This window comes from Cinclus cinclus, chromosome 17 (genome assembly GCF_963662255.1).
Source record: "Cinclus cinclus chromosome 17, bCinCin1.1, whole genome shotgun sequence".
Lineage (NCBI taxonomy): Eukaryota > Metazoa > Chordata > Aves > Passeriformes > Cinclidae > Cinclus > Cinclus cinclus.
The window spans coordinates 11180422-11192475 of NC_085062.1; the positions used below are offsets into that span (position 1 = coordinate 11180422).

At 43.0% G+C, this 12054-nt stretch overlaps 1 protein-coding gene across 2 annotated transcripts; it reads left to right on the forward strand.

Annotated features, from left to right (window-relative positions):
* The first annotated feature begins 2683 nt into the window (after nt 1-2683).
* On the forward strand, nt 2684-9828 carry YWHAH (tyrosine 3-monooxygenase/tryptophan 5-monooxygenase activation protein eta). 2 transcript variants are annotated; one of them, XM_062504129.1, is made up of 2 exons: nt 2684-2978; nt 8413-9828. In XM_062504129.1, exons 1-2 carry the CDS (start codon nt 2883-2885, stop codon nt 9058-9060), a joined length of 744 nt encoding a protein of 247 aa, XP_062360113.1. In that variant the 5' UTR covers nt 2684-2882; the 3' UTR covers nt 9061-9828. The 2 variants fall into 2 exon arrangements, with proteins under 2 accessions (XP_062360113.1, XP_062360112.1); XM_062504128.1 differs by having other exon boundaries at nt 2684-2969; nt 8404-9828.
* The last annotated feature ends 2226 nt before the right edge of the window (nt 9829-12054 follow it).

The window sequence follows — 12054 nt, forward strand, 5'->3', positions numbered from 1 at the left end:
CTCAGACCTGCGGCGGTGTCCCCAGTGCCCCGTGCGAGTGAGCACTGTGCTGGAATGGCATTTCAGCAGGGAGCTATTTATGGAACATGGGTGCTGTCCAATAATCAGATATGTCTGTGGAGCACAGCCACTGCCTTAGGTCATAGGGCAATTTTCAGTGCCATAAATTTCTCCATCTACAAATTCTTGCTGGGTGTGGTCACTTTGTGAACAATTCTCAGTCCTGCCTCATGAGAGCAGTATTCCTGAGCTTTGATGGGAATCACAGAGTGATGCTTAGCAGGGGAACCACAGTCAGGCACTGTTTGCACCCCGTTCAGCACTCTAATAAAAGGCCTACTGATGTTTCCATTTCCTTTTAATTTTTGTTTTAGTACATTATGACTCATAAATATTGTAGTAGACTATAAAACTCATTGTGTGAGCTCTAATTTCTGTTTATTTGTACCTCTGTGGATCTGTGGAGCCCCTATTGAGGATGAAGATCCAGAGCACTAAGCACTGTATGCACAGAAGAATATAGGTACTCTCCCCCAGACATTGGATGTGGAATACAGTTTCTTCCCTTTCTTTAGGTTACAGTCAGACTGTGGAAATGCTGCACACAACGTTGCCTTATTTTATCACTTTTTCTTGCAACTGTTGAATTTAGATCTCTATCTGGTTTTAGAGCAGTGAGGTTACACATGACCTCATGGATTGAAGGTTAGGAATTTTTGAGATGCTTTAGACTGAGAAATAGCTGTTTTACAGAAGCCTCAATTAAAGAAACCAAGGCATTTAATGAGAATGTTTTGTGCATGTGTAGATGTATCCATATATATTTGGCAGATTAATGCAGATTAGTTCAGTTTTAAAAATACATTTTAAAAATACTTTGTAGTCTGTTTCCCTGGGGAGCCTGAAGCTGCTGTACAAGACTAGAAAGCTTCTGGTAAACCCTACATATTTTCAGAGCTGTTGGAATGCTTTGCAAACTGACTAATCTCTGCTGAGAAACTATTACAACTGCAAAGATTCCCAGCTGAAGTGTACTGGGCAAGGAGGATTGGCACATCTCTCACTACTCCTGCCTAAGGGTCAGATACATTAAAATCTGTATTTTCACATGGAACTATCTTTTCAAAATCACATCCTTGCTGTCCACACCTACCTATTTATTCTAAGGTAAAATCAATAGAAGTTTTAAAATAATTATAATAAATAGATCTGATACTTGGGGTCCATTCTGTTAAGGCTTTAGATGTCACTGGCTTCTCTTAGAAACAGTGAAAACAAAATCCCAGTCGGAAAACCCCTCATTTGGCTCGCTGGGATGTGTGCATAGTGGAGTATGTGCTTCACACTACCACAGAGGGCTATTTCCAGAATGTTCTGGCAATCAGTTTATAACTTGCTGGGTACAATTTTTATCTTTCATGCCTTATTACATATAACTATAGTTTATTCTTATTTGTCATATTTATTTATGTCCTTTAACAAGACAGCAATATTCATCTAATCCCTTTTAAAACTGCAGCATTTCTTTTAAATGGCATTAGGGTTTAACGCACAAAAGCCAGCAGCATTAGTGTTAAGGCTCAAACCTTTGGTCTGACACGAGGAACTGGATTGACTCGTTTGAAGCAGGGCCAGAGAACCCAGGGTAGCGGGAGAGCACCGGGAGGAGAGCGAGCAGCTCGTCCCTGCTGCCGGGGCGTGCTGCTGGGCTTTGTGTGCTCGTCTTTGGGGATGAAGGCAGATGTGAGCTTCAACTGCCACACGTGCTCTGGCTGGACTGTGCTGGTGAGCAAACCTTTCCCCCAGCTGGGCAGCGGCTCCCCGTGCCCGCAGCAGCGCAGGGAGCTTTAAATGCTGGCTTTAAATGCTGGCCAGGGCTGAGCGGGAAAAGTTCATCTATGGTTTATTGTAAGATACGAGTAACGTGGCTCCCAGCGTTTCCGTGCACACAAGCAGCAGTTTGTTGTTTGTGCAAGGTTCTTACCTTGAGATGATTTTTATGTAAGAATGGTAGCCTGTCAATTTATGAAAGAGGAACTTGACTATTAAACGTTAAAACACATAGTAAAATTGAATTTAGCTGCAGCTCTTAGGCAAGATAGTGGATTTGGTCCGCGGTACCACCCCCACAACTCGGGATGTTTCAAGGCAGCAAGAGATGCGAGATACTTTTTTCCCCGAAAGAGGCACAGCCGTGTCACTACTGCAAGACAGCGCTGGCCGCACAAAGCAGCCCCGGTGCTGGGCAGGGTCGCACACGTGAACGCCGAGCGCGGTCACCCCGACCGTGGTCACACAGCCATGGCCCTCCAGCGCCTGTGCCGTAGGCGGGCGAAGCGGTGCCGGTGTCCAAGCCCGTGCCGTGCCCTGTCCTGTCCTGTCCTGCCCTGTCCCGTCCCGTCCCGCAGTGCCCGCGCCCCCAGCCACCTCCACCTTTGCAGCAGGAAAATGCAGCACTCCCAGCGCGCACGCGCGTCCCGCGGCCGGCGCCCCGCGATGGCTATTTATAGCAAGTGACGTCACCTAGAAATAGAGCGCGGGGGAGCGGCGCCCCCTCCCCTCCCCTGCAGCACCGCGGCTCCGCCCCCTCGTTGCCTTCCCGGCGCGCAGGCGCGGGCGGCGGCAGCAGCGCGAGGCTCCGAGCCGCACACGCCGCGGTCGGTCCGGGAGCGCGGCCGGCGGGCGAGGGAGCGGCGGCCAGCCCGGCACAGCCCAGCCCGGCACAGCCCAGCCCGGCACAGCCCAGCCCGGCGCAGCCCAGCGGGCGGCTCCGCTTACGGCTCCTGCTCCCTCCACCCGTGCCAGCCGCACGTCCCCGCCCGCCTTCCGCTCTCTCTCAGGGGCGCGCAGAGCCCAGCCCGGCAGCCACCACGGAAGCGGCCATGGGGGACCGAGAGCAGCTGCTGCAGAGAGCCCGCCTGGCCGAGCAGGCGGAGAGATACGATGACATGGCCTCGGCCATGAAGTCGGTGAGTGGGGCCGGTAGCGTGGCGGCCGCGGGGCGTACTCGGGGAGGAGTGTGGAGGGGAGTAGTGGCGGAGGAGGGAGGGAAAGGAAGTGCGGGCTGGTCCAAGGCGGGGTTGGGTCCGGGAGGATGCGAGCCGCAGGCTCCCACCCGTGGCGGTGAAGAAAGGAGGGCGGGAGCAGGAACCAGACCACCCCGCCGGGACACCTCGCCGCCGTGTGGGGCGGTGCCCAGTACTACCTGCCTTCGGCGGAGGTGAGACAAAGAGTAGCCGGTCCAAACCGGACCTGGCACCCCCTTCCAAGATGTGCTTCCTTCCCCCCGCATTCCCCCGGTTGCCCCGTAAGGGCTGTCTCGCAGCCCTCCCGCTCCCCGGCTGTCCCTGCCCCGGGGGTGTGGCTGTCCCCATGCCCTCCTCTCCGTCTCCCCACCGCGCCAATCGCGCTCGCCGTGCGGCCATTTGAATGCCGCCCGCCTCTCCTCGCGGCGGGAACGCTGTGCATTCCTTCTCTGCTAAACCTGGGGCCCATCCTCGCCCACCTCCCTTCCACCCCGATGGGGCGCTGGGTTTCACCTTAGGGTGCATCTCCCCTTCTGGGCATCCGCCAGCGTTTGGGAGCGCTGGTCCTGTGGGCTGGGCACTGGGGCGGGGGCTGTCTGGGGACTCAGCAAGAGGAGCCCCTTCCTCTTCTAGACCTTTCTTTTGCCTCGCTATAAAAGACACGAATAGAGGCCTCACTCACTAACATTGGTGACTCAAAGACAGGAGCTGCATCCAGCTCCAGGTGTGAAAGCTACCCCCTGTTGCAGGAGCATTTCCCGCGCTTTAACATTGCCTTTTTGCCTCTTCTTTGTAGGGTAACAGTTTCTCAGTGCATTCTGTATCCTGTTGAATACTGAAATGTGTTTAAACAATGTTACGTTTGCAACTCTGCTCCTTTCAGCACCTAGCAATGGAAATGATTTGTACTGATCTGCTTGTACTGATACGTAATAAAATTGTAGAATGATCAAACCTATTATGTCTAGTCCCTTTTTTGAAAACAAAGTATTCACACTGTCCAAATGTTACGGGTAATGTTAATGCCATTGGACGCTTAGCAGTGTCTTTCCATATCAGATTACAATTGATTTGTTCTTGCTGATCGGTCCTCTGAACACCGAAGCCCCCAAGAGGAACTATTTCTCTTGAGAGTTCTGCTGTATAAGGCATGAGATGATTTTAAAATGAAAAAAATAAAAAAGCAGCTTCAAATGGAGCCCACATTTTTGTTGTAAGAATGTCACCTCCTTTAAATGAGGGCAGTAAAAGGACACTAATTTTGCTTCTCTTGTTCGCTTTTGCTATTGTGTTGTAATAAATATTGCAACCTATCCAGTTCTAAAACTGATACTTCTGAATACCTCAATACCAGAGCCTCAAGGTGTTAAAATAAGGTGTATTTATATTTCTATCTCCAGAGTTCTTGATACATATGATGCAATAGTAACAGCTCTTCTTTCAGTTGGTAATTTTAAAAGATGAAATAGAGAACCCACTAAAATATACTGCTCCAGAAGACAATTTCTAGCTGTCACTAGTAGAAAGCTTTATATTTCTCCAAGAACTGCAGACCTACAGGGTACGTGTGGTCTCTGGGTGCACGTGAAACCATGAGAACACAGCTGCTGTGCTTTAGGAAGTGTGTAAATAAAGTACTTATAACTAGTGTGTATGTCCAGTTTTTTTCAAACTGTTCTAATTGCTATGCAAATTTTCATTAATCCAGAGCTGTGGTATTCTCATCTGTAAAACGACTTCTTCTCGCAAATAAATTGTGTGAGCATGAGCTTCTGTAATTGGGAGCTCCGGAGCACTTTGTGAGTGGATACTTATAGATACTTTTAAACTGGAAAAAAAAAGCAATCTGAATTTAAAAGCAACAGTTCCCTTATTTTGAGCTGTTCATACACTGTTGCATATCTGTAATGTAGCATCTCTTGGTTACTTGGCTTTTTCAGGTGCTCGCTGCAACGCGGCCATTTCCAGACCGCTCTTCAGTGTTGAGGTTGATTTTGTAGGTCTGAGCATAATCTGTGGAATGCCCTGAGGGCTGTCTGTCCTCACAGCTCATACTTCTGTTTCAATGACTGCAAATAACTGACAGATGATTAAGAGAGCTTTTTCTCCATATTGGTTATTATTGAAGTAATTTTGCGATCCAGAGAATTTAGACTTCCTCAAGAAGGAAGGAAATCAGTATTCTAAATCAGAAATCTTTTCTCGAGGATATCTTGATTTGAAAAGTTTATTTTAATTTTTTAAAAAAATAATCTGAATGTAGCACCCCGATACTTAAGGTGCTATATGAAAGTAGTATGCTTTCAGTGTAAACTGAAATCTGAACAATTACTTTCAAATTTAGTTATTACTACACTTTAAAATACAGAATATAGCCAACAGCGTGGGAGTTACTTCAGAAACATAAAGTAACAATTACTTGTTTTAGTGAGTGCATTTACCTGATTTTTAACTCTGCCACTGGAAAAAAGTGTGGCAAGGCTGCCGTCAGCATAAAGATGGAGAAACATTTATGTTTTATTCTCATCAATTCTCTAAGAAGAAAGCTGGACCAAGTAGCAGTTGTAGCTCAAATAAGGAATTTATTTAATTCCTTATTTAATAATTCATTTAATTCCTGTTCAATACAAATTTCTGTTGTTGTGAACTTATTTTTCATGGAAGAATTCCAGTATTTTTGCTTGTAATGTTTAAACAGGAGAGGAAAATTAAATAGTTGCAGTTACAAATTAATAGGTTTCGTTTACTAAATCCATTAATTTGCAACTAATAAAGTTATTTTAATAGAAAATACAGTAGTATGTAAATGGCATTCTTTCATGGGGCATGGCATTCCCATTGCATTAAATGCTACTCCAGGATTCCAGCAATTTCAAATAAAGCTTACATGGTAGGTACAGAATTGTTTCTCAACACACTGGAGAAAGATGCTTTGGGTGTAAGTGTGAATGGTTCTCAGTTGATGCAACAAATGCTTCGGTATCCTGAGATTACTCTTATTATCCTAAGTACTCTTTGGCTTAGATAATTCCAGAAACCATGAAAAATTGTAGCTCTATAAGACCTTCATTTTTTGGACAGTATTAATCCTAATAGGTAGTGTTTAGGACCTCTATTGATTTATGTTGTTTTTCCAATATAGCTACATAGTAGTAAAAAATAATTTACTTTTTAGAATTAGTAACATGGGTGATGTGAGATAGAAGTTTTTAATTGCCACACAGTGAAGTCAGTTTAAGTCTTGAACTAAAGTTTTTGAAACAAAATAGCTTGAGGTTCTAGTTTGTTATATAGGCTTTATCTGTATATATAAATGGACTTCAAAAGTTTGGGAAGTTCTATATTTTTAGTACCTATCCCTGTGTGTCTGATTTGGGGTTAATGAAGAGTGTGTAGGAGAGGGGAATGAGTTGTCTTTAATGCAGTGCTCTCTGCTTAAAAGCAGTGCTCTCCCCTACTGGGAGATGACTTCTTCATGGCATTCTCTGGGGTAAATGTAGCTGTAGAACTTCCAGTTCTTGGTATAGAGCTCTGAAACCACATGATACAAGAAATTGATCTGGTTTAAATTCATTAGTCTGGTTTCTATTTGTTCCAAAATGATGGACTGCATAGCTTTGTATCAGGCAAGTGCAAATAATTTAACCTGACTTTATACTGGTTCAGGTAGAGTCATTTTTGCACCAGCTGGCTCAGAACTGGCTCTGGCTGACAAAGCCTGTGTGATCACAGGCCACTGACCTGGGTCAGGTCATGGATCTGCTCTCTGTTATGGAACATTCACTTTTCCATGGGTGTGGTTTCCATGGGAAAGGAGCTCAGCTTGGGGTATGGCCTATGTGGGATCACACACACAAATAATTCTGAGCTGATGGAGTACTGCCATGCTCATTAGCATGTGGAGTTAGGAATTCCAGGGTTTTAGTCAGGATTCCTTTTATATGCTCCCATTTTGGTCACTAAACAGCAAAAGAACTGTTAATATCTTTACTAGAGAAGATTTAGGTGGGTTGTGGTGGAGATTGTTGAGAAAAATATTGATTGGGAGCTCTGATGGAGATTCTGAAAATGTCATTAGAATTGATTCCTGTGCCCTTCATCCTCTGTAGTTTGCCTCTAATTATATTAGAACAAGTAGATCAGTGTCTTTTGGGAGTTCAGGTTCCTGAACTATGGAAAAGTAATTTTGGAAATTAAACTAATTGACTTAATATATTTTAAGAACAAAGCCTAAATTTGAAAATAAGCTCTCTCTTAGTGTAAGAGATATAATTAGCATAAAGTATTGTTTTGGTTCAGGAAATAAGCATATTTGTTAGAAGGTTCACTGCCTACACCAGCACTCTCAGAGTAGTGTAAATATTTGTTCCTTGATTGTTTGTAGTATGTAAGTATTTGGTTATGAACACTCTGGTGCCTGTCAAGCAGTGTTAATGTGCACATTTTTTAAAACAAATGGTTAATTATTTTAAGAGTGTCTGAGCAAGTTTATTTTCACACCAAAGTACATGTCCTTAGAATTCTAGTAACTACTTTTAAAGCAGTATGTGTAAGGTAGAAGAGTTATATTTTTCATCCTAATTCCTTTGAGCTTAATTTCATGCGTATAAATTTTTAAATGTGGGACAATTTCAAGTAACCATGAGTCTGACAGCCTAAATTAAAACATCAAGTAAAATAGGCCTCAATTTACAGTATTAGAAGTATTATCCTTCTGTCTCAGCTTTTTGAAGTAGCAGTTGGAAGTTGATCATGGCTTTGTTCCTGATTTGCTATTCCTATTTCTGTGTGTTTTCTTTCACGTCCTATCCCTGGGATTTGTCTGCAGCCAGTTAACAGAAATCAGGGTAAATTTTGTATTACACTGCTCACTAGGTGTCTGAAAGATACCATGAAACACTAATTCCATTTGTGCTGTGCAGAGCTTAATGACTGCAGTGTTTCCATCTTGGCTGTCAAATGGAAGCAAGCAGCAAGGGACAAAAGTGTGAGAATTCCAGTGTTGGTGTTGTGTTCCAGATTAAAAAAACTGGTGTTCTAGGTACATTAAATTCATCACTAAGTGTGTAGTCTGTATAATTATAGCAGACTTCCTGAAAAACCTGAGCCTTCCTCTGAGCCTTACACAAGCCTGAGTCACTTTTATTCAGTGCATGCTCTTTGCAATGGCTTCTAAGTACCCCTTCTGTTACATCAGAGGTATGGGGATTTCTCTCTTTTAAGCCCTGACTGCAGACAAGTTTTATATTTTCAGTGTTATGAAGTTACTCCTGTTGAGAAGGAATTTTGAATCTTGCTCTTCATGATGAAAGTATCGAAGGAAGTTTGCACACTCTAAGGCAAACCCTTTAAAATTGTTCTTTGTCTGTATTTTCAGGTAACTGAGCTGAATGAGCCCCTCTCAAACGAGGATAGAAACCTGCTGTCTGTAGCCTACAAGAATGTAGTTGGAGCTAGACGGTCCTCCTGGCGTGTCATCAGCAGCATAGAGCAGAAGACCATGGCAGATGGGAATGAGAAGAAGCTGGAGAAGGTTAAAGCCTATAGGGAGAAGATAGAAAAGGAGCTCGAGACAGTCTGCAATGATGTTTTGGCTCTCCTAGATAAATACTTGATCAAGAACTGCAATGACTTCCAGTATGAGAGCAAGGTCTTTTACCTGAAAATGAAGGGGGATTACTACCGCTATTTGGCAGAAGTTGCTGCTGGAGAAAAGAAGAACAGTGTCGTGGAAGCCTCAGAAGCTGCCTACAAAGAGGCTTTTGAAATCAGCAAAGAGCACATGCAGCCCACTCACCCCATTAGGCTTGGGCTGGCACTCAATTTCTCAGTGTTCTACTATGAAATCCAGAATGCCCCTGAGCAGGCCTGCCTTTTAGCCAAACAAGCCTTTGATGATGCCATAGCAGAGCTGGACACACTAAATGAGGATTCCTACAAGGACTCCACTCTCATCATGCAGTTACTTCGAGATAACCTCACTCTGTGGACGAGTGATCAGCAGGATGAAGAAGCAGGAGAGGGCAATAATTAATAAGCTTTTCTCTGATCCCTCTTTCATCCTCTTGGCCATCCCCATCATCACCAATATTTCCTTGCCACAGTCACACTAAATATTTAGTGCTAAGCATATCTGTATTGTACAGCTGTTCAGATCTGCTGTCCACTTTATCAAGAAGCAGTGTCAGATGAATCTTCATGGGCATTGATGGATTGATTGGTTTATTGGCCCTATTTATCTTAGTTGCACTTGAGCAGTGCAGAAGGAGGCATTTTTAGTTTGCCTGTTGATTGGAAAACATGGGAAAGAATAATGGAAAGTGATTGAGGAGGACTAGATTCCAGTTAAATTGTTTCTATTTGAAATGAGCTGACAGTTCTGTTAAGCAGTACATTTTGTGCATGCAAAATAAATTAGCCACCCCAAATTTTTTTCAGTCAATGAAGACAGTTAAGCTGATGTGAAATAACTACTCTGTTCATCAGTTTACAATTAACTGTTTGAAATGTGAGGTTTCAGTAGCAATTTGGGTTTTTTGCCTCTAACTTATGTGCACAGTTTATTTTAATGCAGTGCATCTACCTAAGAGTTTTGATACTTGTAACCTTTTGCAGTTGTTTTGAAGAATCATGAATTTATTTTTTGTAAACTCTTTGGCTGTTTAGTTGTCTGTGTATTCTGACAACTCTATGTCAATATTTGCCCATGTTAAGATGGATGACTGGGAAGCCAGACTTCTAAATTAAATGTTTTGGAATTAAGTGAATAAAATAAAATGCTGCTTCAGGGATGTTATCTCTACATGAGCTGTCCTGTCTTTTGTTCAGAGCAGAGATGGAGTTATCTAACACATCACTGATGGGTTAAAACATATTTAATCACATGTTTAATGAGAAGTTGATGCATTCTAAACAACAAAAAACCACAACATAGTGTGCTGAAAGCAGAAAAACCCAAATCCACAAAACCCAAAAGCACCCACAGTGGGGGTCACCTCTGTTAGAGTTTCCCAAGGTGATATATTTAATTGTTTGCTCGGTACTACAGTTGCTGAACAGTTGTAAAGCACACAACTTACCAAATCAGTGCAGAGGCTTGTGTTTGCTTCTGTGCACTGTACCTCCTAAGCTCTTTCACTGAAGTGCTCATCACCAAATCAGCTTTACATGTGAATGTCCCAGTAGCTATTCCATATTAACCTGCTTCAAACAGAAGCAATACTTTTGCTAAAGACTGCCTTTCTCTTTAGCTCACTTAAGTCTAGTCCACAAACTTAACACTGTTGTTTTTGTTTTCTCCCAACAGTTAGTGTACATGTACGATTATTGGTGCCGTACACACTTCTGTCATGGTATGTCCCAGAAGCAGGAAAAGTTAGCTGTATCCAGACTGCCACTGGCACCTGAGCTAGCTCAAAGGTCATGTAAGTTCTCATTTATCAGAACTGATAGTCTTTAATTGTAGAAATAATTATTACTGGTCAGAATTACCCATAACAACTGCTCATACTTTTTAAAAGCAGTACACTGGTTGTTTTTAAGTGTTCAGAGTTTTAGAATTTTTAATGATAGCTTTGTGTGCATTTATGTGTTCTATCATCTTAGAGATAATTCGAGCTTTATTTTATCAGTAAAACTGGCAACAAATGAAAGAGTAACGCAGCATCTGAAAAAGATTAAAATACAGGTACACACGTTCCCACTGCCCCTGTGGAACCAAGGTAAAACTTGGCCCTAAGATTGCCTTTTTCCATTGAAACACTCTGGATGGTTAATAATAATATTGGTAGTTGGTAGGTTTATTTCCCTGTCTTTTTGTTGCCTTTTAAATTTTTTTTTTCTTAATTCAAAGGCCAAAGGGTCCCTTCTTATTTTAGTTACTGTCCTGTGCAGACCCTTTATCACAAAACCATGAACATTAAGTATTTTGCAAATGAATCAGCAGGTCTGGCATCTCTGGACTGGCAGCTGAAGGTTGGCTGTTGGTGCAGAGGATCCAAAGTGGAGACCAAAGGAATTTTGCAGACTGATACTGTGTAGCAGTGAATTAGACTCCCAGTAGGAAAGCAGATACTTCTCCCGTGTTTTCCAGCTGTCAGAGAATGACATGCACAGCATGTTTTTGTGGTTGTATTTTGGTAGGAGTGAGTTTTCTATGGAGCAAGAAAAAAAAATGCTCCAGTGCAATCCATATTCTTGTTTCCACTTGGGCAACTTTTTCATTTCCTGGGCCCTGGGATTGCTAAATGCTTTTTTGTAATCCTTACTGTGATCTGGAGGAAACCAAAGCTGATCAATAGCACATGTTTATTCCAATATTTTTCAGTAGTCCATAGGATTCAGGTATTTTGGAACTGGTATTTCTCACAGGTGACTCCCAAGTAATGTCTTCTGCCTATCGCTCTCTAAAATAAATAAAATCCTAGGCTATGCCCAACTCATTGCAGATGTATTCACCAAAGGTGCTTAGTTGAAGTTCACAATGTTTTTTGAAGCAGGGGTAATTGCAATGGAAAGACTCAAACTGAGTGAGTGCCCCCAGAGGGGTGCTTCTCTATGTGTCCTTGAAGCATAAAAGGTTCTTTGCTGCTCTTGATGTGGAGAGGGTTTTGTTAGGGTCCATCTGAGCATTACTCTTGCCCAGAACCACACTTTTTGTGCCTTTCACAGGCAGTCTTTGTGGAGAGGTTCAGTCACTCTGAGGGTGTTGATATTATATTAACAAGGTCTGTTCATATCCTTGAATTTTTAGCAACCTGACAGCTGCTAACAGTAAAGCAGCATTTTCTGTGATGTTAAAGGAACTTGATAGCTGTGGTGTAGTCAGCCCTTAAAATAATTGTGTAGTCTTAATAGGGACAGAGATACTTTCAGTCTATGTCCTAATCTGCTCAGGTATGTTCAAGTTTCACAGAAATGGTTGTGTTCATCTCTCAGAGTACAAACTCACCCACACCCTATTGAACCCACTGGAACAAAATGTGCCAGTGCTATGGGACACTCAGCTGTGCACTGAGAGGCTGTTCTT

What these genes read in the sequence shown, in the direction of transcription:
- YWHAH (XM_062504129.1), top strand. Translation starts at nt 2,883, where the DNA reads ATGGGGGACCGAGAGCAGCTGCTGCAGAGAGCCCGCCTGGCCGAGCAG. An exon ending in CCATGAAGTCGGTGAGTGGG is followed by an intron (nt 2,979 to 8,412) that starts GCCGGTAGCGTG and finishes CAGGTAACTGAG; the next exon opens with CTGAATGAGCCCCTCTCAAA.